At 39.4% G+C, this 27,500-nt stretch overlaps 1 protein-coding gene across 1 annotated transcript in view; it reads left to right on the forward strand.

The window, feature by feature from the left end:
• Positions 1-27,500, forward strand: part of FNTA (farnesyltransferase, CAAX box, alpha) — a 38,823-nt gene that overhangs the window by 6,384 nt on the left and 4,939 nt on the right. The window contains exons 4-8 of the mRNA XM_053703200.1: positions 2,376-2,480; positions 2,709-2,835; positions 3,591-3,739; positions 17,920-17,982; positions 26,143-26,314. Coding sequence (XP_053559175.1) covers positions 2,376-2,480; positions 2,709-2,835; positions 3,591-3,739; positions 17,920-17,982; positions 26,143-26,314 — 616 coding nt within the window. The remainder of the gene's footprint in view (positions 1-2,375; positions 2,481-2,708; positions 2,836-3,590; positions 3,740-17,919; positions 17,983-26,142; positions 26,315-27,500) is intronic.

Consider the following 27,500-nt stretch of genomic DNA (forward strand, 5'->3'; position numbering starts at 1 on the left):
GGTTTTATGATGGTAAACCCCACCTCCTTGTGTGACATTTTCAATCCATGGCCAATCAGAGCCCTCCTGGATTCAACTAGGTTATTCATAATGTTGCCCTGGGTGAGTATACTCTTACTGCCATAGGGATTATTTTTTAATTTCCCAGCAAAATTATACTGAAAAAAGTGGACTTAGTATTATCTGAAATTATATCTAATACTTTATTTGTATTTTGCACGGAGAATAATAAAAAACACTAAAAAGATGTTCGAAAGTGAAGGTCCATTTTGATGAATTAGTGCCCGGTTTTTAATAAACCTATTAAAACCAAGGGCACTTTAATTCATCAAAATTGACATTTCACTGTTTTCTTCAAAAATGTATCTTTTAATCCTGACAGCCGCTCCAGCACTTCCTCCGCCCGTCGCAAGCCATCTTCGAGTGTCCAAAATGACAAATCCGGCTTCCTCCAATTACAGAGTTGCATCAGGCCAAGATTCCCCCGGGGGGGAGCTGTGATTGGAGGAAGCCTTATTCGTCATTTCTGACGTCTGCAGAGGCTTCCTGCTGCCGGGGGAATCACTGGAGCGGCATTCAGGATTAAAAGGTAAGTTTTTGAAGAATACAGTGAAATGTCAATTTTGATGAATTGAAGTGCCCTTGTTTTTAATAGGTTTATTAAAAACCGGGCACTAATTCATCAAAATGGACCTTCACTTGAAACTCTGTATTATTGCAAAGTGAGGAATCTTAAAGTGAAAAAGCAAGTGTATGTGCACTTTAACTTTAATAGATTATGAATATCCTCTTAGTTGAATAAAGGATGGCTGTAATTGGTGGCAGATTGAAAACCTCACACAAGGAGGGTTATAAAAACCCTCAATTGCTGGCGTGTTTGAATCGGGTGCTCAGCACAAGAAAGAGAGCTATCTAGTAATGTTTAATGTATAAGAATTCGATTGAGTTATAAATCTCTAAGGTTAAAAAGTTTTTTACATGTAAGAAGTTCCATACTATTAGACAGGTAAAAGATAAATTATTAATTAATAAATTGACTACTGTGCTTTCAAAATTTGTAATGTTAATAGTGGGGTTTTTTTTGTTTTTTGTTTTTTTTATCAATTTACAAAGTGAGGAAACGGAAGAAAAATCTAAATCAAATCAATATTTCGTGTGACCACCCTTTGCCTTCGAACCTGCATAAATTCTTCTAGGTACACTTGCATAAAGCCAGGATTTTGCAGGCGTATAGTCAGGTGCATGATATATTATCGATATAATATTATTATACCAAAGAGGTACTAATGATCATCAAACGTTAGTTTTCTAAAGGATTATGACGGACCACAAAGATGTTAAATAAAATGAAATGTATATTCTGTTTAGGGGAAATATGTAGCTACTCCTGGAAATGTATTTAGTATAAATAATTACAGTAGATAATATAATGTGAGTTTGGTTGTGTTCCCTACCTGGTGGCCATCAGTATTTTTCTCTTTCAACCCTTCTATATACAAAATGCTATTTATTCCTGTATGAAATTTGGCGATCGTACTTAAATGGATGTGAAACCCAAAAACTTACTTTTGTAGTCCAGACAGAGCATACTATTTAAAAAATAGTTTCCAATTTACTTCTATTATCAAATTTGCTTAGATCCCATGATATTCTGTGTTGAAGAGATACCCTAGGTAGGCATCTGGGACACTACATGGCAGGAAATAGTGCTGATATATAGTTCTCTCGCACATGGATAATATTCTTGCAAAACTGCTGCCGTATAGTGCTGCAGAAATGGGACGGCCCTGCTTTTCAACAAAAGATACAAAGCGAACAAAGAAAAAATGATAATAGAAGTAAATTACAAAATTGTTTAAAATTGCATGATCTATCTCAGGGTTCTTCAAACCACGGGTCGGGACCCATTACTGGGTCGCAACACCATGTTTACTGGGACGCGGCTTGTGTTTGTATGAGAATGTGTGTGTGTTATGTGTAGTATGAAAATGTGTGTGGTGTTTGTGTCCGTTGCATGAAAGTGTGTGTGTGGTGTGTCTGTTGCATGAGAATGTGTGGTGTGTGTGTGTGTCTGTGGCATGAGAGCGTGTCTTATTACGTTTTACAACACTTTGAAGTTTGACTACAATCAGGAGTAAAGTACACACACATGTAGTCACTTTGCAAAAATTGCAGCTATCTTGTATATTAGTTACTAATATTTTCAATCAAAGTATAAAAATAGGGTCGCAAACATATGTGGTATCATGACACTGGGTCTTGGGGGAAAAAGTTTGAAGAACCCTGATCTATCTGAATCATGAAAGAAATATTTTGGGTTTCATATCCCTTTAATGCCTAACTAGTTCCCTTTTTTTTTTTTTTTTTTTTTCCAGGCATTACCGTAGGGTCCTTTTGCAGGCCTTGAAAAAGGATCTTAGGGAGGAAATGGATTATATCACAGCAATCATTGAGGAGCAGCCAAAGAACTATCAAGTCTGGTAAGAGAAAAACCTAAAATCTAATTGTTAATGAGTTTGTTCAGTTAGACAGATGTGGTGTTGGGAAAATAGTGGCTAAATGGGGTTGTGATTGTTCAGACAAATGTACTCTAGGCATGTTGGTTACATTAAGTATTACATTGAGCTCCTCCTACAATCTTCATCCTGAGATTTTGTAACTCTTCCCCCCCCCCCCCCCCCCTCCGTTATTTCTCTCTTGATTGTTAGGCATCATAGGCGAGTGCTAGTGGAGCTGCTAAAGGATCCTTCCGAAGAGCTAGCGTTTATAGCTGACATCTTAAATCAGGATGCTAAGAATTATCATGCCTGGCAGCACAGACAGTGGGTTATTCAGGTATAAAATAATTCTGGGTATAAAATATATATATTATTATTATTATTATTATTATATATTTTTATTTTTTTTATTTTTTTTATTTTTTTTTATCCTAACCTTAAAGTTTAAAGGGACAGTCTACTTCAGAATTGTTATTGCTTAAAAAGGTAGATAATCCCTTAATTACCCATTCCCCAGTTTTGCATAACCAACACAGTTATATTAATATACTTTCTACCTCTGTGATTACCTTGTAACTAAGCCTCTGCAGACTGCCCCCTAATTTAAGTTATTTTGACAGACTTGCATTTTAGCCAATCAGTTTTGACTCAACTCCACAGGAGTGAGCACAATGTTATCTATATGGCACACATGAACTAGCGCTAACAGGAAAAAACTGTCAAAATGGACTCAGGTAAGAGGCGGCCTTCATCGGCTAAAATATTAGCGTATAAGTCTACCTAGATTTCGCTTTTAACAAAGAATATCAAGAGAGCAAAGCAAATTTAATGCTAAAAGTAAATATATATATATATATATATATATATATATATATATATATATATATATATATATTTCTGACTAGACTGTCCCTTTAAGCATTTAAGTACTTATATTTGCTGGTTATGTAAACATTACATATATATTCTATTTTTTATGTTTATAACTTTATTATGTCTTGCTAACACATAATATGGAGCTATTGAATGGTTATATGAATTTGTTTAGGTGTGTTATGCATATTGTTGCACATCTTTCTTGTCTTCCTTTAGGAATTCAATTTGTGGGATGGTGAACTTCAGTATGTTGACCTCTTGTTGGCAAAAGACCTCCGGAACAATTCTGCTTGGAACCAAAGACACTTTATTATTTCCAATACAGCTGGATACAGCGATCCTAATATCCTAGAAAGAGAAGTCCAGTAAGTGTTCAATAGTGGCAGTTGTGCCAGTTTACACACAGCACTATCCACCCCTTAGTGTGTAGCAGCACATACGGTACAGGCAATTAAACGCATTACCTTGCCCAAGATACATTGTATGTTAGAAACTGTGCCTTAAAGGGACTTTATACTCTAAAATTGTCTCTGCTTTAATGTGTTCCCAATTGCCCTTTTTACCTGCTGAAGTATATAATTGTATGCAAACAGCTACTTTACCTTTATTTTGTTATTTTAATTGACTATTTTTTTCTGTTGTATCCCCACCTACAGTAAAAAAATGAGTAACAAACCTTTCCTCTGTTATAACAGCTGTGTAATTAGGAGACAATAGCATTGATTAATCTTCCAATGGTGGTTTAAGGAAGAAAGAGATTTTGTTTGTGAAATAGTTGCTTGTCCATATTCAATTGCTCAGTCGTAATTAATTCAGTACCATAAATAACATTCGGGTCTGCTTTACTTAAAGGTTCAGCCCATTGTTATGGGCATGTCCTAAGTGATGGTTTTAATGAGGAAAAAACCCAGCTATTTCAAATACAGAGATATATAGGAAAGAACAATTTACCATACATTTAATACTCTGCAGTAAGTATAACAAGTCATTTGGAACACATTAAGGGGGACATTAAACACTTAAAGGGACATGAAACCCAAAAATGTTCTTTCATGATTCAGATAGATACTACAATTTTAAACAACTTTTCAATTTACTTCTATTATTTAATTTGCTTCCTTCTCTTGTTATCCTTTGCTGAAGGTGTATCTAGGAAAGCTCAGGAGCAGCAAAGAACCTAGGTTCTAGCTGCTGATTGGTGGCTGCAGATATATATTGATTGCGATTGGCTCACCCATGTGTTCAGTTAGAAAAAATAGTGCATTGCTGCTCCTTAAACAATTTATACCAGGATAATGAAACAGATTTGATAACAGAAGTAAATTAGAAAGGTTTTTTTTTTTTAAATTGTATTCTCTCTGAATCATGATAGAAAAATTTTGGGTTTCATGTCCCTTTAATAAATGTTGGACAGAAGTATGCATTCAAAGCAACAATTAATCCAAATAATATTTAGATTTCCCCCCCCCATTATATTAGTTCTTTAAAGGGCCATAATACCCAAATGTTTAAACACTTGAAAGTGATGCAGTATAGCTGGAAAAAGCTGACTAGAAAATATCACCTGAACATCTCTATGTAAAAAAGAAAGAGATTTTACCTCAAAAGTTTCTCAGTAGTCACATCCCATTGTAAAGGGCTTCTAAGCAGCATGTCAGTATGTCTGTCCCGGGACAACCGAAGGGTTGAGCCTTGTGCACTCATGTTGTTTCCCTATTCAGTGTAAGGAAGTTTACAATGAAATCTCATTAGATCACAGTAAAAGTTCATGACCTCAGCACTGCTGATGCTGATTGGCTGCTGTTCATTTTTTTTTCTTTTACCTGCAGCTGGGCTGCAGCTGAGTATAACTTTTTACACAGAACTTACTCTACTCTGCTGAGGAAATTGTGAGGTAAAATATCTTCCTTTTTTTACATAGCGAACGCGTAGGTGATATTTTCCTGTCCGCTTTTTACAGTTATACTGCATCAGTTTCAAGTGATTTAGCATATGAGTATTATGTCCCTTTAAATACTGGGAAAAATAAGTATAAAGATTGTGCCAATAGAGCAATGGGTACTGCCTTGTCATAAGCTAAGACTTCTTCTTTGATGAGGCCAACTGGGGACATTTATTAATGGGTCACTAGAGTGTGAAACCAAAGACTGAGTGTGATATAGCACTGTCATGCCCGGTAGGATTTGCCATTAGAACAAATAAAGGGGACTTACTGTCATGAAGTATAAAATATTTCATGCTGAAAGTTTCTTTATTTGTTTGAAGTGTTCGCCGCACTGAGCTCCTCAAGCAGTCCACGGCAGAATGCTATTTTGCTGAGAGGTTATATTTCCAGCTGGCTGGAACTTAAAGCTATTTGCTAAGAGGTGAAAATGTCACCTTACAGCAAAATGGCGTTCTGCCGTGGGCTGCTTGAGGAGCTCAGTAGGGAAAACACTTCAAACAAATAAAGGAACTTTCAGCATGATATATTTTATACTTTATGACTGAAAGTCCCCTTTATTTGTGTGTATATATATATATATATATATATATATATATATATATATACACACACACGTTTCCAGGCAGTGAGCACTCCAGAAAATCAAATAGCAACGGCATTGGGTGCAGCTAAAAGCACAAAATATTCCCAGAAGAAAGCAAACTCCACAGGTCTTTTAATGCTGTTCAAAAGTCACCTTTATTGTGAACGTTTTCGGTTTAAAACAAACCGTCCTCAGACTTACAGTAAATCAATAATAATAATAAAATATATATAATACAAATTTTTGAATAGAAAATTAGCACATCTAGGCAAGTTCCCTGCTTGCTTTAACCCATTAAAACTCCATAAACATTGTTACCAATGCACAAGAGGATATGCAAAATCAGGTTTTTTTGCATTTAAATACTGTTTTAACACAGCGATTCCTTAACAGGATTATTGTAGCAACACAGAAACCACTCACTAGACAAGCTTGTTTCGTCAGTAGGAGATAGATTTCTGTTTGCTGCTTTAGAAAAGCTAATTTCATGGTTAAATCAAAATTCATTAAAATTATGAGGGAGATAAAAAAAAAAACTGAGATTAAAATCCTCCATGTCTCAAAAGTAAATCAATACAAATTTTTGCATAGAAAATTAGCTCATCTAGGCAAGTTCCCCGCTTGCTTTTCACCATCAAAACTCCATATACATTGTTACCAATGCACACAAGGATTATGGGTAAGATATGCAAATTAGATATGCAAAATCTCAGTTTATCTAATTTGCATATCTTACCCAGAATCCTCTTGTGCATTGGTAACAATGTATATGGAGTTTTATATTCTCAAACACTAGGATTTACCATCACCATTTGCCCCTTTAAGGAGACATTTTTTTGTGTTCACTTCCCTTTTAACAGTAATTGTAATGTTTTAAATGATAACATACAAAATGATAGATGCTGCACTGGTATAGTGAGTCTGTAAGCAGGGAAACAGAAGTCAGCATGAGAAAATGATAGTTTGCCATGCACTGGTAGAAATAATAGAGCATTAGTAAGAGGTCATAACAAGGTAATGAAGAGATGTATGATGGGACATATAGGAAGAAATGTGACAGGGAAATTTAAGGTATGTAGCTGAGGGAATTAAAGGGACAAGACATCTTTCTAATTTACTTCTATTATCTAATCTGTTTCATTCTCTTGGTATCATTTGTTGAAGGAGCAGCAATGCACTATTGTTTTCTAACTGAACACGTGGGTGAGCCAATCGCTATATAACCACCAATTAACAGCTAGAACCTAGGTTCTCTGTTGCTCCTGAGTTTGCCTAGATAAACCTTTCATCAAAGGATAACAAGAGAAGGAAGCAAATTAAATAATAAAAGTACATTGGAAAGTTGTTTAAAATTGTATTCTCTATCTGAATCACAAAAGAAAATTTTTGGGTTTCATGTCCCTTTAAGCCTCAAAAAGACTGCTTACAGTTACATGAAACATTGTATTTATGTTTGTGATTGTGATATATCAGAAATTAAGCACTACATTGCACACAAAAACAAATGTTTAAAAGCATTTAAACTCTGGGGCGGAGCCAGCTACAGAGCAGACAGGACGCACAGTTACTGAGCTCCTGAAAGATGAAGTGTTATGGGGTATTAAACGCAATACCTTTTTGATTTATATACACATATGAAGGAAGCAGTTACTCTTTTTGGAGTATCCTAAAGGGACTTTAACTGGATCTAAGCAGGTTTTAACAAGCACGTGGAGGTAGTGATTACTGGCCCAACAGAAGCAGCCTGATATACATAGTACTCATCACTACTCCAACGATTATGGAGGACTTTTATCTACAGGTACAGGCACTCCTTGATGGCCTGGGTGAGCAGATGCAGCGGTGCTTTGATGATCTCGTACTTGCCTGCAGAGCTGAGCCCACAGAAGAAATCACTTCAACTAGACACTATTAAAATGGCGGCTCCCAGACTGGAGCTCACAGCAGAGAGCGGAGCTCCTTCAACGACGCTGCAACTTAAATTACCTCCTATAGACGTCCGACACTGGGAGAGAGCTTATTCAATAGTTTGGCCTACACACATAATGGAACCCGATATCCTTACCCAGACTATGTCAGCTTGTGTTCCCGCAGCTGCGCACATGGCTTCTACAGATGCCTTGGGTTCTCCCAGGAGGAGCAGACGGACTGATCCGCTTGCTGCCATACAAGGGACCTCCTCGCTCATGCAGATCGGCAAATCGACCCCAGGAGAAAGCCAGCAGATTCCACCCTGACATCGCATTTTACGGACATCTTTCTGGGGACCAGTCTCGCCACTCGGGCAGCGCCGTACTAGCCAGCACCTGGGTCTTACAATAAATAAAGCTGGAGTAGGCTAAAGACTGAGTAAGTAGAAAAGGGTTGAGACTAGTGCTCCCTTTATAACTCTTCTCACGGCTATGACCCTGCATTTCGGCAAACTCCCATATACAGTGTTTTTATTATTAGTGACTGCATATATATAAATGCCTCATGGCAGACATATATGGATGAAGACCATTGGGTATGATGCACGAACATATGCATACACAGATAAACTGGGCTGCAGCTTCATGGACACTTTCTTGCATATTTATGTTATGGTTACTAGCACTCTATTTTTTCCTGTTTACACCATCTCCTCCCTCACATTTACAGCTTTTACCATTTAAGTATTTGTATATTTGAATGTTTGTGGCATTGTATATTGTTCACAGCCTCTTCCATAACACACAGGGGATCTGGGTAAGCAATCTGACATGGCTGAACTCACACAGCACTTTTATCTAAAAGTCCTAACTTTTTGGTGGTTCCAAGCGCTCAGAGGTGTTAGTTTAAAGTCACCCACTTCGCTTACTATTATTACGTCAGGATCATAGATTGACATATGCACTTAATACATGTATTTTGTCACAATAATGAGAACGTAAAGTGTTCATAGCTCCTCCCGTAACTTATAGGTGATATTAGAGAACAGTCTGACAAAGTAAAACACATACAACAAATTAATCTAAAGGTTTTATATTGGTGTGCTCTAGTTATCCACTCCCTACACAGTAGGGTTCACATTGTCTTATAGAATTTATCATCTATATACATATGAGTAAATATTTACTTGTTTAATACCTCTTTGGATATTGTTGTACATAATGGTTAAGGCAGTTTTTGATCCTTTTCAAACAATGCTCATATAGGAAGGCAATACGATGCTAAGTAGTTATTACCTACTATATCCTTGACTACTTATATTCCCACCTCCTTATATCTTAAATCTTCTGGAGAAACTACGATGTGTTTGATGAGTAGGACGCAATGAGTGTACTACGTCTAGTTTGTTTAAAATATGAGACTACTTTTATATACCATTATCCTTAAAAACAATAAGAGTGTAGCATAGCACCCCCACCACCTATGGAGCACTGTTGTGAGCCGTTGCCTCAGGTTCCCAATGAAATTCCCTAAGCTACGTATCTATACTACATGGATCTCTGTCACATTGGAATCGGTTGGCAAATCCATCTGTAAGGAATACATTGCAAACCTTATTATATTAATATTTCTAGATAATTGTACTCCCTATACGTAAGTTATTATCAGGACAAATCAACTGTTCCTATTAAGCCCCTCTCCTCCCTTTCCCGCCGGTACTTATTGCCTGCGGGTCATACTCCTACTCCCTTTACCCACATCGCCTATAGCTGGCATTTCCCCAGGAGAGGGGCACATACAGAAGCCCTCTGCACCATATATATATATATATATATATATATATATATATATATATATATATATATTTCCCCCCCTTACGCATAACTTTGTCAGTAGTTACCGTTACTCGCTCTATACTCAAAAGCCTAGAGACCCAAAGTTTTACCAGACAGACACCCTAACTGGCTCCGTCCGTCCCCCCCCCCCCCTCCCTTTTTTCATTTGGAGCGGCTCTCGCCCGCTGAACTTCCCTTCCCTAAAAACCCATGATGCTAATCCCCCAATTAGTTCAGAACAGATAAACTATTCTAGGGTTTCCACTGCAATCGGGGGACCATTCTTACTCTTACTAAGTGAAAAGTTAAAAAAACAAGGTTGCATTATGATATGTTCCACCGACCCATTTTTTGTCATACCCTAGTTTCTTTTCTGGTTAACCCTATATATCATACACCTTACGATCAAAATCTCAGACATAGTGTTATTGCCTGTGTCAGTAGCTACTCTCTCTTTATTGAACATGCTATATTGAATAATAAAAGTCAGTTTGTTTATAGCACCGCTGCGGTTTAGACATGGTGCTTATAATTGCAATATTTGTATTTCAATGTCTTAGTTCAAGTCTATTTCTTGTATGAGAATTGTATAATCACTCTTATCAACTTTGATCGGTGCCTGGACATATTTTCTGTTTTGATGTTATCACTTATTACCTCAATAAAAATTATAATATTAAAAAAAAAAAAAAAAAAAAAAAAAAGCATTTAAACTCCCATTCTGTAAGCATAGTTTGCCTTGTTTTGCAGTCCAATGACCCATCCTTTTGAAAAGCCTGTAATCTCCTGTGCTATGATATAAATATGCTACTATGCTAGTCACTGTGCAGCTGTAGCAGAAAATGGGGGTGAGGGAAAACAATTTTCAGAGATAAATTACAGGAAAAGGGGATAATAAAAATACATTACAAAACTTTTTTACTCCAAGTATTCAGACTCTTTAACATTTTTGTTATTTTGCAGCCTTATGCTAAAATGGCTTAAATTATTATTTTTTTCACATCATTCTACACCTCATATCCTATAAAGACAAAGCAAAAACCAGATTTTTTTTTTGATAACTTTGCAAATAAATGAAAAAGAAAAAAATGAAATCACATTGACATAAGTGTTAGTTCAGATGCATCCTATTTCTCTTGATTATCATTGAGATGTTTCTATACTTTTGATTGGAGTCCACCTGTGGCATATTCAACTGATTAAAAAGGATTTGTAACGGCAGACTCATGTGTATATATGTGTATATATGTGTATATATGTGTGTATATATATATATATATATATATATATATATATATATCTTGCAGCTGAAAATGCATATCCGAGCAAAAACCAAGCTCAGAGACAGGATTATATCAAGGCACAGATCTTGGGAAGGTTACAAATTTTTTTTTATTTTTTTTTTGGCTGCATTGAAGGATCCCAAGAACACAGTGGTTTCCATAATTCTTAAATGGAAGAAGTTTGGAGCAACTAGGACTCTTCCTTGAGCTGGCCTCCCGGCCAAACTTAACTATTTGGGGAGAAGGGTTTTGGTAAGAGAGGTGACCAAGAACCCGATTGTCACTCTGATTGAGATTGGAGAGTGTGTGTGTGTGTAGATGGGAGAAACTTGCAGAAGGACAACCATCACTGCAACACTCCACCGATCTGGTCTTGGCATGATGAAAGCCTTTCCGTAGTGCAAGACACATGAATGCCCACTTGGAATTTGCAAAAAAGCACCTAAAAGATTCTCAGACTGTGAGAAACAAGATTCTCTGGTCTGATGAAATTAAAATTGAACTGTTTGGCCTCAATTACAAGTGTTATGTCTGGAGGAAACCATGCACCGCTCATCACCATCCCAACAGTAAAGCATGGTGGTGGTAGCATCTTGCTGTGGGGTTGTTTTTCTGCGGCAGGTACTGGGGGACTGGTCAGGGTTGAGGGAAAGCTGAATGCAGCAAAATATAGAGTTATCCTTAATGAAAATCTTTTACAGATCGCTCAGGACTTCAGACTGCGCCTAAGGTTCACCTTCCATTAGGACAATGACCCTAAGCACCACATAGCCAGGACAACACAAGAGTTGCTTAGAGACAACTCTGTAAATGTCCTTGTGTGGCGATTTCCCCCCCCTAGCGATCATGTTGTAGGGTCCCCTTCTCATGATCCCCTTTCTACAGTGTAGTAGACCCATCCCTCCCTCCTTATAGCATAGAAATTGCTTACATCCTTTCTTTAGAAACTGGAACAAGCACAAGTCTTATAAGAAAAAAGCAAAATATTTTACAGCAAAACCCTTAAAAAGAACAGAGCATATTTAAGTATTTGTTTAATTGTCATGAATTAAATCGATTTAGTTTAAGGTTGATGCATAAGACATAATTGGGTTTTTCTTCTGTTAAGTGTGATCAGTCCACGGGTCATCATTACTTCTGGGATATTACTCCTCCCCAACAGGAAGTGCAAGAGGATTCACCCAGCAGAGCTGCATATAGCTCCTCCCCTCTACGTCACTCCCAGTCATTCTCTTGCACCCAACGACTAGATAGGATGTGTGAGAGGACTATGGTGATTATACTTAGTTCTATATCTTCAATCAAAAGTTTGTTATTTTAAAATAGCACCGGAGTGTGTTATTACCTCTCTGGCAGAGTTTGAAGAAGAATCTACCAGAGTTTTGCTATGATTTTAGCAGGAGTAGTTAAGATCATATTGCTGTTCTCGGCCATCTGAGGAGTGAGGTAAACTTCAGATCAGGGGACAGCGGGCAGATGAATCTGCATAGAGGTATGTAGCAGTTTTTATTTTCTGACAATGGAATTGATGAGAAAATCCTGCCATACCGATATAATGTCATGTATGTATACTTTACACTTCAGTATTCTGGGGAATGGTACTTCACTAGAATTACACTGTAAGAAATACATAAAGCTGTTTAATAACTAGAGATTATGTTTAACGTTTTTGCTGGAATGTAAAATCGTTTTCATTTGCTGAGGTACTGTGTGAATAAATGTTTGGGCACTATTTTTCCACTTGGCAGTTGCTTAATCTGTTTTTCTGACAGTTTCTGTTCTCCCTCACTGCTGTGTGTGAGGGGGAGGGGCCGTTTTTTGGCGCTTTTTCTATGCATCAAATATTTCAGTCAGCAACTCATTGTATTCCCTGCATGATCCGGTTCATCTCTACAGAGCTCAGGGGTCTTCAAAACTTATTTTGAGGGAGGTAATTTCTCTCAGCAGAGCTGTGAGAATTATAGTTTGACTGAGATAAAAAACGTTTATTCTGTAATTTGTTTCCTGCTTTCAGAATTTGTTATCTTTGCTAATGGGATTAAACCTTTGCTAAAGTTGTGTTGTTTACAAGGATTGAGGCTATAACTGTTTCAATTTATTAATTTTCAACTGTCATAGATCTTCTGTGCTTCTTAAAGGCACAGTACATTTTAATATTATTCTAATTGAATTGTATTTCCAAGTTGCAAGTTTATTTGCTAGTGTGTTAAACATGTCTGATTCAGAGGATGATACCTGTGTCATTTGTTGCAATGCCAAAGTGGAACCCAATAGAAATTTATGTACTAACTGTATTGATGCTACTTTAAATAAAAGTCAATCTGTACAAATTGAACAAATTTCCCCAAACAACGAGGGGAGAGTTATGCCGACTAACTCGCCTCACGTGTCAGTACCTACATCTCCCGCTCAGAGGGAGGTGCGTGATATTGTAGCGCCGAGTACATCTGGGCGGCCATTACAAATCACATTACAGGATATGGCTACTGTTATGACTGAGGTTTTGGCTAAATTACCAGAACTAAGAGGTAAGCGTGATCACTCTGGGGTGAGAACAGAGTGCGCTGATAATATTAGGGCCATGTCAGACACTGCGTCACAGGTGGCAGAACATGAGGACGGAGAACTTCATTCTGTGGGTGACGGTTCTGATCCAAACAGACTGGATTCAGATATTTCAAATTTTAAATTTAAACTGGAAAACCTCCGTGTATTACTAGGGGAGGTGTTAGCGGCTCTGAATGATTGTAACACAGTTGCAATACCAGAGAAAATGTGTAGGTTGGATAAATATTTTGCGGTACCGACGAGTACTGAGGTTTTTCCTATACCTAAGAGACTTACTGAAATTGTTACTAAGGAGTGGGATAGACCCGGTGTGCCGTTCTCACCCCCTCCGATATTTAGAAAAATGTTTCCAATAGACGCCACCACAAGGGACTTATGGCAAACGGTCCCTAAGGTGGAGGGAGCAGTTTCTACCTTAGCTAAGCGTACCACTATCCCGGTGGAGGATAGCTGTGCTTTTTCAGATCCAATGGATAAAAAGTTAGAGGGTTACCTTAAGAAAATGTTTGTTCAACAAGGTTTTATATTGCAACCCCTTGCATGCATTGCGCCGATCACGGCTGCAGCGGCATTCTGGATTGAGTCTCTGGAAGAGAACATTGGTTCAGCTACTCTGGACGACATTACGGACAGGCTTAGAGTCCTTAAACTAGCTAATTCATTCATTTTGGAGGCCGTAGTACATCTTACTAAACTTACGGCGAAGAATTCAGGATTCGCCATTCAGGCACGCAGGGCGCTGTGGCTAAAATCCTGGTCAGCTGATGTTACTTCTAAGTCTAAATTGCTTAATATACCTTTCAAAGGGCAGACCTTATTCGGGCCCGGGTTGAAAGAGATTATCGCTGACATTACAGGAGGTAAAGGCCATGCCCTGCCTCAGGACAAAGCCAAAGCCAAGACTAGACAGTCTAATTTTCGTTCCTTTCGTAATTTCAAAGCAGGAGCAGCATCAACTTCCTCTGCACCAAAACCTAACCAGTCCTGGAACAAGGGCAAGCAGACTAGGAAACCTGCTGCTGCCCCTAAAACAGCATGAATTGAGGGCCCCCGATCCGGGATCGGATCTAGTGGGGGGCAGACTTTCTCTCTTCGCCCAGGCTTGGGCAAGAGATGTTCAGGATCCCTGGGCGCTAGAGATAATATCTCAGGGATACCTTCTGGACTTCAAATACTCTCCTCCAAGAGAGAGATTTCATCTGTCAAGATTGTCAACAATCCAGACAAAGAAAGAGGCGTTTCTACGCTGCGTACAAGAGCTCTTGTTAATGGGAGTAATCCATCCAGTTCCACGATCGGAACAGGGACAGGGGTTTTACTCAAATCTGTTTGTGGTTCCCAAAAAAGAGGGAACTTTCAGACCAATCCTGGACTTAAAGATACTAAACAAATTCCTAAGAGTTCCATCGTTCAAGATGGAGACTATTCGGACAATTTTACCTATGATCCAAGAGGGTCAATACATGACCACTGTAGATTTAAAAGATGCTTACCTTCACATACCGATTCACAAAGATCATTATCGGTACCTAAGGTTTGCCTTCCTAGACAGGCATTACCAGTTTGTGGCTCTTCCATTCGGATTGGCTACAGCTCCAAGAATCTTCACAAAGGTTCTGGGTGCTCTTCTGGCGGTACTAAGACCGCGGGGAATCTCGGTAGCTCCATACCTAGACGACATTCTGATACAAGCTTCAAGCTTTCAAACTGCCAAGTCTCATACAGAGTTAGTGCTGGCATTTCTAAGGTCACATGGATGGAAGGTGAACGAAAAGAAAAGTTCACTCGTTCCACTCACAAGAGTTCCCTTCCTGGGGACTCTTATAGATTCTGTAGAAATGAAGATTTACCTGACAGAGGACAGGCTAACAAGACTTCAAAGTGCTTGCCGCACCCTTCATTCCATTCAACACCCGTCAGTGGCTCAATGCATGGAGGTAATCGGCTTAATGGTAGCGGCAATGGACATAGTACCCTTTGCACGCTTACATCTCAGACCACTGCAACTGTGCATGCTAAGTCAGTGGAATGGGGATTACTCAGACTTATCCCCTTCTCTGAATCTGGATCAAGAGACCAGAAATTCTCTTCTATGGTGGCTTTCTCGGCCACATCTGTCCAGGGGGATGCCATTCAGCAGACCAGACTGGACAATTGTAACAACAGACGCCAGCCTTCTAGGTTGGGGTGCCGTCTGGAATTCTCTGAAGGCTCAGGGACAATGGAGTCAGGAGGAGAGTCTCCTGCCAATAAACATTCTGGAATTGAGAGCAGTTCTCAATGCCCTCCTGGCTTGGCCCCAGTTGACAACTCGGGGGTTCATCAGGTTTCAGTCGGACAACATCACGACTGTAGCTTACATCAACCATCAGGGAGGGACAAGAAGCTCCCTAGCTATGATGGAAGTATCAAAGATAATTTGCTGGGCAGAGTCTCACTCTTGCCACCTGTCAGCAATCCACATCCCGGGAGTGGAGAACTGGGAGGCGGATTTCTTAAGTCGTCAGACTTTTCATCCGGGGGAGTGGGAACTTCATCCGGAGGTCTTTGCCCAAATACTTCGACGTTGGGGCAAACCAGAGATAGATCTCATGGCGTCTCGACAGAACGCCAAGCTTCCTCGTTACGGGTCCAGATCCAGGGATCCAGGAGCAGTCCTGATAGATGCTCTGACAGCACCTTGGGACTTCAGGATGGCTTACGTGTTTCCACCCTTCCCGGTGCGTCCTCGATTGATTGCCAGAATCAAACAAGAGAGAGCATCAGTGATTCTAATAGCACCTGCGTGGCCACGCAGGACTTGGTATGCAGACCTGGTGGACATGTCATCCTGTCCACCTTGGTCTCTACCTCTGAAACAGGACCTTCTGATACAGGGTCCCTTCAAACATCAAAATCTAACTTCTCTGAAGCTGACTGCTTGGAAATTGAACGCTTGATTTTATCAAGACGTGGATTTTCTGAGTCAGTTATTGATACCTTAATACAGGCTAGGAAACCTGTTACCAGAAAGATTTACCATAAGATATGGCGTAAATACCTATATTGGTGTGAATCCAAAGGTTACTCTTGGAGTAAGGTTAGGATTCCTAGGATATTGTCTTTTCTACAAGAAGGTTTAGAAAAGGGTTTATCTGCTAGTTCATTAAAGGGACAGATCTCAGCTCTGTCCATTCTGTTACACAAACGTCTGTCAGAAGTTCCTGACGTCCAGGCTTTTTGTCAGGCTTTGGCCAGAATTAAGCCTGTGTTTAAAACTGTTGCTCCACCATGGAGTTTAAACCTTGTTCTTAATGTTTTACAGGGCGTTCCGTTTGAACCCCTTCATTCCATTGATATAAAGTTGTTATCTTGGAAAGTTCTATTTTTAATGGCTATTTCCTCGGCTCGAAGAGTCTCTGAATTATCAGCCTTACATTGTGATTCTCCTTATTTGATTTTTCATTCGGATAAGGTAGTCCTGCGTACTAAACCTGGGTTCTTACCTAAGGTAGTTACTAACAGGAATATCAATCAAGAGATTGTTGTTCCTTCTTTATGCCCAAATCCTTCTTCAAAGAAGGAACGTCTACTGCACAACCTGGATGTAGTCCGTGCTCTAAAATTTTACTTACAGGCAACTAAGGAATTTCGACAAACGTCTTCTCTGTTTGTCATTTACTCTGGGCAGAGGAGAGGTCAAAAAGCTTCCGCTACCTCTCTTTCTTTTTGGCTTCGTAGCATAATTCGTTTAGCTTATGAGACTGCTGGACAGCAGCCTCCTGAAAGAATTACAGCTCATTCTACTAGAGCTGTGGCTTCCACTTGGGCCTTCAAGAATGAGGCCTCTGTTGAACAGATTTGCAAGGCTGCAACTTGGTCTTCGCTTCATACTTTTTCCAAATTTTACAAATTTGACACTTTTGCTTCATCGGAGGCTATTTTTGGGAGAAAGGTTCTTCAGGCAGTGGTTCCTTCTGTATAAAGAGCCTGCCTATCCCTCCCGTCATCCGTGTACTTTTGCTTTGGTATTGGTATCCCAGAAGTAATGATGACCCGTGGACTGATCACACTTAACAGAAGAAAACATAATTTATGCTTACCTGATAAATTCCTTTCTTCTGTAGTGTGATCAGTCCACGGCCCGCCCTGTTTTTAAGGCAGGTAAATATTTTTTTAATTTATACTCCAGTCACCACTTCACCCTTGGCTTTTCCTTTCTCGTTGGTCCTTGGTCGAATGACTGGGAGTGACGTAGAGGGGAGGAGCTATATGCAGCTCTGCTGGGTGAATCCTCTTGCACTTCCTGTTGGGGAGGAGTAATATCCCAGAAGTAATGATGACCCGTGGACTGATCACACTACAGAAGAAAGGAATTTATCAGGTAAGCATAAATTATGTTTTTTTACCACTGAATATTAAGTTGTTCTTCACCTGCTAGGTATGCACTGGAAATGATCAAAGTAGCACCTAATAATGAAAGTTCCTGGAACTACCTGCGAGGGTAAGTTAGACTGTTTCCTTCATTTATTGGATTGTTATTTAGTTAAAATATTTAAATTAAATTATATAATTTGTCACAATGTTTTTGTAGCTATCACAAAATAATCACTGTATTTAAATGTAACTTTTTGTGTCAGCTTGAATACAAAATACTTGCGACCTAATTAATTTAGTGTCATCTTTTTTTTCCCCTTTAGTTAAAGGGATAGTAAACTGTAAAGGTGTAAAAAGTGTTTCACAATAACTTTTTATACAAGCTGCAGACTTAAAAATGTATAAGAAATTGTTTATTTTGTATATGAAATAGTTACATCTGGTAATTGACTCCACAACCCAATAATACGGGCTGAGCTTGCAGGGAGAACAGACCTAATCTTATTTCTCTCTGTTTGCTCAAAATCATGCTTATCTTATCTCTCTATAAAGTGTGAGACCAATACTTGGATAACCTTGCCAGAGGAGAGTACTTTAGATCAGTGTTTCTCAACCGCAGTTCACGTTTTCATGATGATCTAAAGCATTGTGTTTCTCAACCAGGGTTCTCAAGTACCCCCCAACAGTCCACGTTTTTATTATAGCTGAACTAGAGCACAGGTGAAATAATCAGCTGGTCAGTAACCATGTTAACTAACTTGCTCTCATCTGTCAGCTAATTATTTCACCTGTGCACTAGTTCAGCTATAATAAAAATGTGGACTGTTGGGGGGTACTTGAGAACCGTGGTTGAGAAACACAATGCTTTAGATCATCATGCCCTAAGAGGTCTTTTCAGTATAAAATTGTTTGAGGGATCCAACAATAAAGACAAATTTTAGGTTGAGAGCTGTTTTTATCTCACTGTATAGGTTTCTGGATGTGAAGGAGACTTGCATACATTACAATATACTGTAATGCTAAAAAAGCTATTTTCTTTCCATAAGGCAGGGAGAGTCCACAACTTCATTCCTTACTGTTGGGAAATATAACACCTGGCCAGCAGGAGGAGGCAAAGACACCCCAGCCAAAGGCTTAAATATCCCTCCCACTTCCCCTATCCCCCCAGTTATTCTTTGCCTTTTGTCACTAGAGGAGGTGGCAGAGAAGTGTCAGAAGATTTGGATAGTCCTGTAATGGGTATGTTCCCTTCAAGAGAGGACTAGAGTTTTTAGTAATCATATCAACCTCTCAGTGAGTGTATTGATGAAAGTTTAAGTCTGGAGATGCAGGGAAAGTTTTTCTGCAAACCCATCCAGACTGTTGCCTAACTACTCCTGAGCAATCAGTTTTGACGAGTTTCACTGCTTGCTGTTCCACACTCCGGTCCCTGTCAGAGCGTCGCTGTAAGACTGTCAAACTTAAGAGGCTGTCTCTGTTCCACAGAGTGGATCCTGGTGGTTAATATTGCCTTATTATATATAGCAGGGATTCCAATATAGGGTATCAGGGTTAATATCTCCTTCAGGGAGATTTGGAACAGTTTTGAGGATTTTTATGTACTGCTTTCACTTTGTGAGGGTTTGGGCTCATAAGACTGTGTGCTTTTGGCTTGGAACAAACAGGTTTCACTTTAGTTTTTGAGGAGTTGTGCATCTTATATTAGCTTAGCTTAGTCCTGTCTTGCGCACCATGTGACCGAGTGCAGTCTTTTTCACTTCCTTACGATCCTGCTGCAGACATCACTCCTGAGGAGAGTATTTTCACTTATAGCCTGTCTGGGTCTAGGAGTGGTGAGTGCCCCAGCCATTGAGAATATAAAGGTGCCGTTTTATATAAAAGCGCTTTATTTTTGTTCAGTATTCCATCTGTGAGAGTACATACCAAAGCTATGGAGGACTCTGATACTACATTAGAAGGTTCCACTTCTTCTGTTGTGAATAATAATAATACATGTTTATATTGTGAGGAGGCTACGGTTTGCCCACCTGCTCAATTTTCGCTAGGCACTGTCTTAAAGTCTAAAAAGGGAGCTGTTTTAGCAATTAGTCCCTCTGAGCCATCAACCTCTCAGGACTCTTATGTTCCGAGAGATTACTACCCTTTTTACTCAAACCGCTTCACATGTAGTTCCCCGCGGCACAACTACTCCATCCGGATGGGGCCTTTTTTCTGCGGACTTTACAGTGCAGCTACAATCGGCGGTGTCTGCAGCCCTGAGTGCCCTACCTATCTCTGGGAAACGTAAGAGAAAGGTAAAACATAGATTCTCCTGACTTAGTCATCTAAGTTTCTGTCAGACCTAGCTTGCATGTCCCAGCTATTCAAGGCTTAGTTAACCACTGTAGCTTCAGAGGGTGAACTTTCTGAGTTGGAGACTTCAGTTACTAATTTCCTCCAGCGGAGGAACCCTCCTTTTAAAATTGAACATCTGCATTTTTTCTAAAGGAGGTCCTGTCCACGCTAGAGGTTCCAGAGGCTAAGCCACCTGAGGAACCTAAGATCCCTAAGTTGTACAGGGTTTATGAAGACAGAAAGGTCCCACAGACTTATCCTGTACCAGTTTGTATGGCAAACATTAGTAACAAATGGGAAAGAATCGGAACTTCCTTTTCTCCCTTGTCAACCTTTAAGAAATTGTTTCCAGTCCCTGACTCTCAATTGAACTGTGGGGTTCCATCCCTAAGGTGGATGGTGCCATTTCGACGCTAGCTAAGCGTACTACTATCCCTCTTGAGGATAGTTCTTCTTTTAGCGAGCCGATGGATAAGAAGTTGGAAACTTTTGTGAGAAAAATGTTCCAACACACAGTATTTTTATTGCAACCGGCGGAAGCTGGAGCAGCGGTTGCTGGAGCAGCTACCTACTGGTGCGACTGTCTGAACTTATTGAGGTGGAATCTCCCCTCAAGGATATTTAGGAGATAATTAAGGCTCTAAGAATTGCTAATTTCTTCATCTGTGATGCAGATTATACGCCTAAATGCAAAGGCTTCAGGTTTCATGGTCCTAGCACGCCGGGCTCTCTGGTTGAAGTCTTTGTCTGCGGATATGACTTCTAAATCCAGACTCTTTCTCTTCCCTTCAAGGGGAAGATATTATTCGGTCCAGGGCTGGACTACATTTATTTCTACGGTTACTGGAGGGAAAGGTGCCTTCCTACCACAGGATAAGAAGAACAGATCTAAGGGATGACAATCCTCTAATTTTCGTTCGGACAAGTCCCAACAATCTCAATCTTCATCCAAGCCCGAGCAGCCCAAGAGTAGTTGGAAGCTGGCTCAGTCCTGGAACAAGTCCAAACAGACAAAGAAGCCCGCCGAGAACAAATCGACATGAAGGGATGGCCCCCGATCCGATTGACGCTTTTCTCAGACGCATGGTTTCAGGATGTTCAGGATCCTTGGGTTCTGGAGGTCGGATTTCTCAGATATACCGGCTAGGATTCAAATCTCATCCGCCCAGGGGCAGATTCTTACTTTTCAGACTGTCTACAAGATCATAGAGGAATGCGTACAATCTAGCCTCTTTAGGAGTAATTGTCCCGGTACCTATATCAGAAAAAGGTCTGGGGTTCTCTTCAAACCTCTTCGTGGTTCCCAAAAAGGAGGGAACTTTTTGTCCTATTCTGGACCTGAAGTGCCTAAACAAGTCTCTGAGTGTCTCCTCCTTCAAGATGGAGACAATACAATCAATTATTCCCCTAGTTCAGGAAGGACAGTTTATGACCACCATAGACCTGAAGGATGCATACCTTCACGGCCTGATACACAAGGAACATTTTCAGTTCCTGAGGTTTACCTTTCTGGACCAGCACTTCCAGTTCATAGCACTTCCATATGGCTTAGCTTTAGCGGTTGCCAGAACACGAGGTATTGCGGTAGCACCTTACCTGGATGATATCTTGGTACAAGCACCATCTTTTCGTCTAGCAAGGGAGCACTCAGAATTCCTTCTTTGATCACATGGATGGAAGATAAACTTGGTAAAAAGAGTTCTCTTACTCCAAGTACCAGGGTAAATTTCCTGGGTACGGTGATAGACTCTATATCCATGAAGATCTTTTTAATAGATCAGAGACGTTGCAAGCTTACAGCATGTCTTGCCCTCCAGGCCTCCTTTGAGAGTGGTGGCCCAGTGTATGGCAGTGATTGGACTCATGGTGTCTTGTATGGACATCATTCCCTTTGCCAGATTCCATCTCAGACCCTTACAGCTATGCATGCTGTGTCAATGGAACGGGGGACCATTCCAATCTGTCACAGTTCTGGACAGCCTGTCTAGAGACCCGCTTTCTTGGTGGCTCTGTCAAGATCACCTGTCCCAAGGCACGTGCTTCTTGAGACCGTCCTGGGAGATTGTGACTACGGACGCAAGTCTATTCAGCTGAGGAGCCATTTGGGGTGCCAGGAGGGCACAAGGGCTGTGGACTCCGGAGGAGTCCTTTTGATCAATATCTTTGAACTCCTGGCAATCTTCAATGCTCTGAAGGCTTGGCCCACTCTGGGTTCGTCCCAGTTGATCAGATTCCAATCAGACAATATAACTTCGGTAGGCTACATCAGTGTTTCCCAACCGTGGTCCTCAAGTACCCCCAACAGTCCTGGTTTTCATTATAGCTGAACTAGAGCACAGGTGAAATAATCAGCTGATGGATGAGAGCAGGTTGGTTACTGATCAGCTAATTACTTCACCTGTGCACTGGTTCAGCTATAATGAAAACCAGGCCTGTTCTGGGTACTTGAGTTCTGCTGTTGGGAAACACTGACCTACATCATCAATCAGGGAGGAACGAGAAGTTACTTAGCGATGAGGGAAGTATCTCAAATCCTAGAATATGCAGAGGCCCACAATTGTATGCTGTCAGCGATCCGCATTCCGGGTGTGGACAACTGTGAAGCAGACTTCCTCAGCAGGCAATCCTTTCATCCTTTTCTACATCAAAATCTAGATTCTCTTCTTTTATCTTTTCTCCAGGAGGGACTGGAGAAGGGTTTATCTGCTAGTTCCCTGAAGGGACAGATATCGGCCCTGTCTGTGTAGCTGCACAAGAGATTAGCTGAGCTTCCGGATGTGCAGTCCTTTAAGTCCCTAAATAGGATCAGACCTGTGTTTAGAAAGGTGGCTCCGCCTTGGAGTCTCAATCTTGTTCTTCGTGTGTTGCAGCAGGCTCCGTTTGAGCCCATGCATATTGTTGACATTAAACTGTTTTCTTGGAAGGTTCTATTGGCTATTGCCTCAGCTCGCAGAGTCTGAGATTTCTGCTTTGCAATGTGACCCCCCTTATCTTGTTTTTCATGCTAAGGCAGTTTTACATACTAAGTTAGGTTTCCTTCCTCAGGTGGTGTCAGATCGTAACATAAATCAAGAGATTGTTGTTTCTTCCTTGTGTCCCAATCCTTCCTTGACGAAGGAGCGTTTGCTTCACAATCTAGATGTGGTTCATGCCTTGAAGTTTTACCTTCAGGCTACTAAGGAGTTCAGACAATCTTTATCTTTGTTTGTCATCTATGCAGGTAAACGTAGGGGTCAGAAAGCCACTAAGCAGTCTAGTTTGAGACAGCGGGACAACAGCTTCCTGAGAGGATTACAGCTCATTCCACTAGAGCAAAAGCTTATTCCTGGGCTTTTAAGAATGAAGCCTCTATGGATCAGATTTGTTAGGCGGCTACCTGGTCCTTCTTGCATACTTTTTCTAAATTTTAGAAAATTGATGTGTTTGCTTTGGCTGAAGCAGCTTTTCGGAGAAAGATTTTGCATGCTGTGGTGCCCTCAGATTAGGGTCGGCCTCTTTCTTGTTGCCTCCCGTTTTATTCCTTCAGTATCCTCTGAAGCTTGGGTGTTGTTTTCCCAACGGTAAGGAATGAAGTCGTGGACTCTCCCTTCCTTATGGAAAGAAAACAAAATTTATGCTTATCAGATAAATTATTTTCTTTCCTGGCAGGAAGAGTCCATGACCCCGCCCGTAAGTTATTCTTTGTTTGGGCGGCTCCCTTTTTTGTTTTTCTTTTCCTCGTTCCTTTGGCCGATTGACTAGGAGGATAGGGGAAGTGGTTCTGGTGGCCAGGTGTTGTATTTCCCAACAGTAAGGAATGAAGTTGTGGACTCTCCTGCCAGGAAAGAAAGGAATTTCTCTGGTAAGCATACATTTATTTATTTTTTATTTCTATTTTTTGTATGATTGCTCTCTATGCCGGAAGGCTTTTATGTATAGGGAATGAATACACCGGGATAATTTCTTATAAACATTCTTGTTTACATATCTTTTCTATAACCAGTACTTAAAGGGATACTGAACACAATTATTTTTTTTTCTTTTCCGATTCAGAGCATACAATTTTCTAATTTACTCATTTAGCCACCAGTCGGCAAGCGTTACCCAGGTGCTGAACCAAAGATGGGCTGGCTCATAAGCTTTAAATTCTGCTTTTTCAAATAAAGAAACCAAGAGAACAAAGAAAATTTGATAATAGGAGTAAATTAGAAAGTTGCTTAAAATTGCATGCTCTATCTGAATCATGGAAGTAAAAATTTGGGTTTAGTGTCCCTTTTTAAGTATAGTCTGCCAGTATAAATTTTTAAGGTGTTATGTTTTTTTGGTTTTTTTACTCTAAACCTCCTCCTAATGAACTCCACCATCGTAGGTACTGACAGCTGTTTAGAATTATTTTTGTTAGAAATAATTAATTTGTTAATTAAATGTTTTCTGTAGTGTAGCGATATTTCCCCCCCCTACTCTCCCCTCCAAGCGATCATGTTGTAGGGCACCCAACTTATGATCCCCTTTCTGCAAAGTAGTGGACCCATCCCTCCCTTTCTCCTAGTAAAATATTTTCCATAATGTAGAAAACCCTCCCCTTCCTCATCCTCCTTCCGGCGATGGGCCATCCATTCGCCTTACCTCCCACACCACCCACGGCACTATCGCACCTGATACAGTGTCACTGTATGTGTCGGGGATCTGGCTCCATATGGTAAAGGAAGCACGATCAGCTCTACCTTTCATATGAAAGCAAATGCCTTTTGCCTCTGGCTGAAGTCTCGGCTGTCTATGCTGACGGCCGGGACCACAGCATGAGGCAAAAGGATGGACATAGGTACTAAGTCAACAGGGTACGCTAGACTTATGGGGCTAAAGTGCGCCAAAGGCACCATTGCTTCTGATGCTTTCCATTTTGCCTTCTAAATGTGTACTCTGTGTTGGCTTTAGTTGGGCTATAAGTGTTTCAGATGCTCATGTATTCATATACAGGGAAGTACATATATATTATTATTATTGTTGTTTATGACTTTGTCTATTTTGGTTCCTATCAATGGAATTGTATGAGATAAGATTAGTTTAGAATCCACATTGTAGCCCATCGGGAGGATTCCTGCTATAGTTTTCTCTGGGTTACTCTACTCAGATGTTTAACCAAATCCATTTTTTAAAAACATCTGCGTTATACTTCTCCAGGCATCAACAGTACTATTATATACATGAAGTTCCTTCTCTCATGTTAAAACCAGATTAAAACTTCTTCCATATTAAGGACCAAAATTGATATGAGTATTAAACTATGAAGCGCTAACCATAGTGATCCGGATTGGTAACTTCTCCATGTATCTTTGAGCGTCTATATATGTTATGTATTAGTTGTGTGCCACTTTAGACGTCTGCTAATGTCAATACTATAAATTTAAACTAGACTGTAGTAGAAATGCAGATGATCCTAATTTAAGGGTATAAAAAAAACTGTTATCTTGTCCTGTTTTAAGGAAGTAACTAATACTATTATGGAGTAAGGCCTTAAAGGGGCATGAAACCCCAAAATTTTCTTTCATGATTCAGATAAAGAATACAGTTTTAAACAAGATTCCAATTTACTTATATTATCTAATTTCCTTCATTCTTTTGGTATCCTTTGTTAAAGAATTGGCAATAATGCACATGGGTGAGCCAATAACACGAGGCATCTATGTGTAGCCACCAGTCAGCAGCTACTGAGCCTATCTAGATATGCTGGTCAACAAAGGATATCAAGAGAATGAAGCAACTTAGATAACAGGACTCAAATGGAAAGTTGTTTAAAATTGCATGCGCTTTCTAAATCATGAAAGAAAAAAAAATGTATTTCATGTCCCTTTTTAAATAGAAAATTATTGAAAATGTTTTTTTTTTCTTTTTCATTTCAATAATGTCTGTTTGTTTTCATAGTAGTCTAAGCTGTTTTATCATGTAATAATTTTACCTTTGTATTTTTGTTTAGTATATTACAAGACCGAGGAATGTCTGAATACCCCAACCTGTTGGAACAAATTCGTGAATTACAACAAACACATTGTTCCCCCTATCTTATAGCTTTCCTTATTGATCTCTATGAGGACAAGTTAGAAAAAGGATGTGAAGATCTTAATGATATCCTAAATCAGGCACTTGAGGTTGGTAATTAAAACACACCTTTTAATGTATTTCAATGTCATGACTTTCCTTCACCTTTTTATTATAGAGCTTTTGTATGGCATACCATGGTCACACATCATATCCAGGCTTTACATTGATATATATATATATATATATATATATATATATATATATATATATATATATATATATTATATATATATTATATATAATTTTTTTTTTTTTTTATATATATAGCTTAGATAATTGGTCAGCTTCAATTATTGTCCAGCGGTCAAGGTTGCAGAATTGAATACCAGCAGGTGCAAATTTCATTTTTCTTCCTTTTATGATTAATAAATTGAATCCCATTATGTTTTATTATTATTATTATTATTATTTATCATTATTAAAATAGTATAATTGACATATTTACTTGGATTCACTAGTAATATTAATTTTTCACTAACATTTACTCCTATTAATTTAATCATAAATTAAGAAGCCGGACCATTTTTGGTTCAGAATCTGGATAGTGCTTGCTGATTGGGGGCTAAATGTACCCACCAATCACCAAGCACTTCTTAGCTTCGATTCCTGCTTTTTCAAATAAAGATAGCAAAAAAAATTGACAATAGGAGTAAATTAGAAAGTTGCTTAGAGCGTGCAATTTTATCTGAATAATGAAAGAAAAAAAATTGGGTTTAGTATCCCTTTAAGATCATAAAACCATTAGGGGTCAGTACTTCTCCACCCACCCTCTCCCAAGCCACACCTTCATTTAACTTGATAGTGCAGCCCACTGTCATTGACCTAGAAAGTGCATGTCCTGTAATGGGACACGCTACTGGGCCCTACAGTTGCATTATTTGCACAAAATATCAGCACAGGAAGGCGTGGACTGATGAGATATGCAAGCACGCGTGCACAACAGGTATTAACAGCACAATCAATATTTTTATTATTGGCTACTATTAAAAACATGATAAAATACATTTTCTTACCCTTAAGGACCAGGGCTATTTTTACATTTCTGCGGTGTTTGTGTTTAGCTGTAATTTTCCTCTTACTCATTTACTGTACCCACACATATTATATACCGTTTTTCTCGCCATTAAATGGACTTTCTAAAGATACCATTATTTTCATCATATCTTATAATTTACAAATTTTTTTTCTAAAATATGATAAAAAAAAATGGGGAAAAAACACTTTATAACTTTC

This window comes from Bombina bombina, chromosome 2 (assembly GCF_027579735.1).
Source record: "Bombina bombina isolate aBomBom1 chromosome 2, aBomBom1.pri, whole genome shotgun sequence".
Lineage (NCBI taxonomy): Eukaryota > Metazoa > Chordata > Amphibia > Anura > Bombinatoridae > Bombina > Bombina bombina.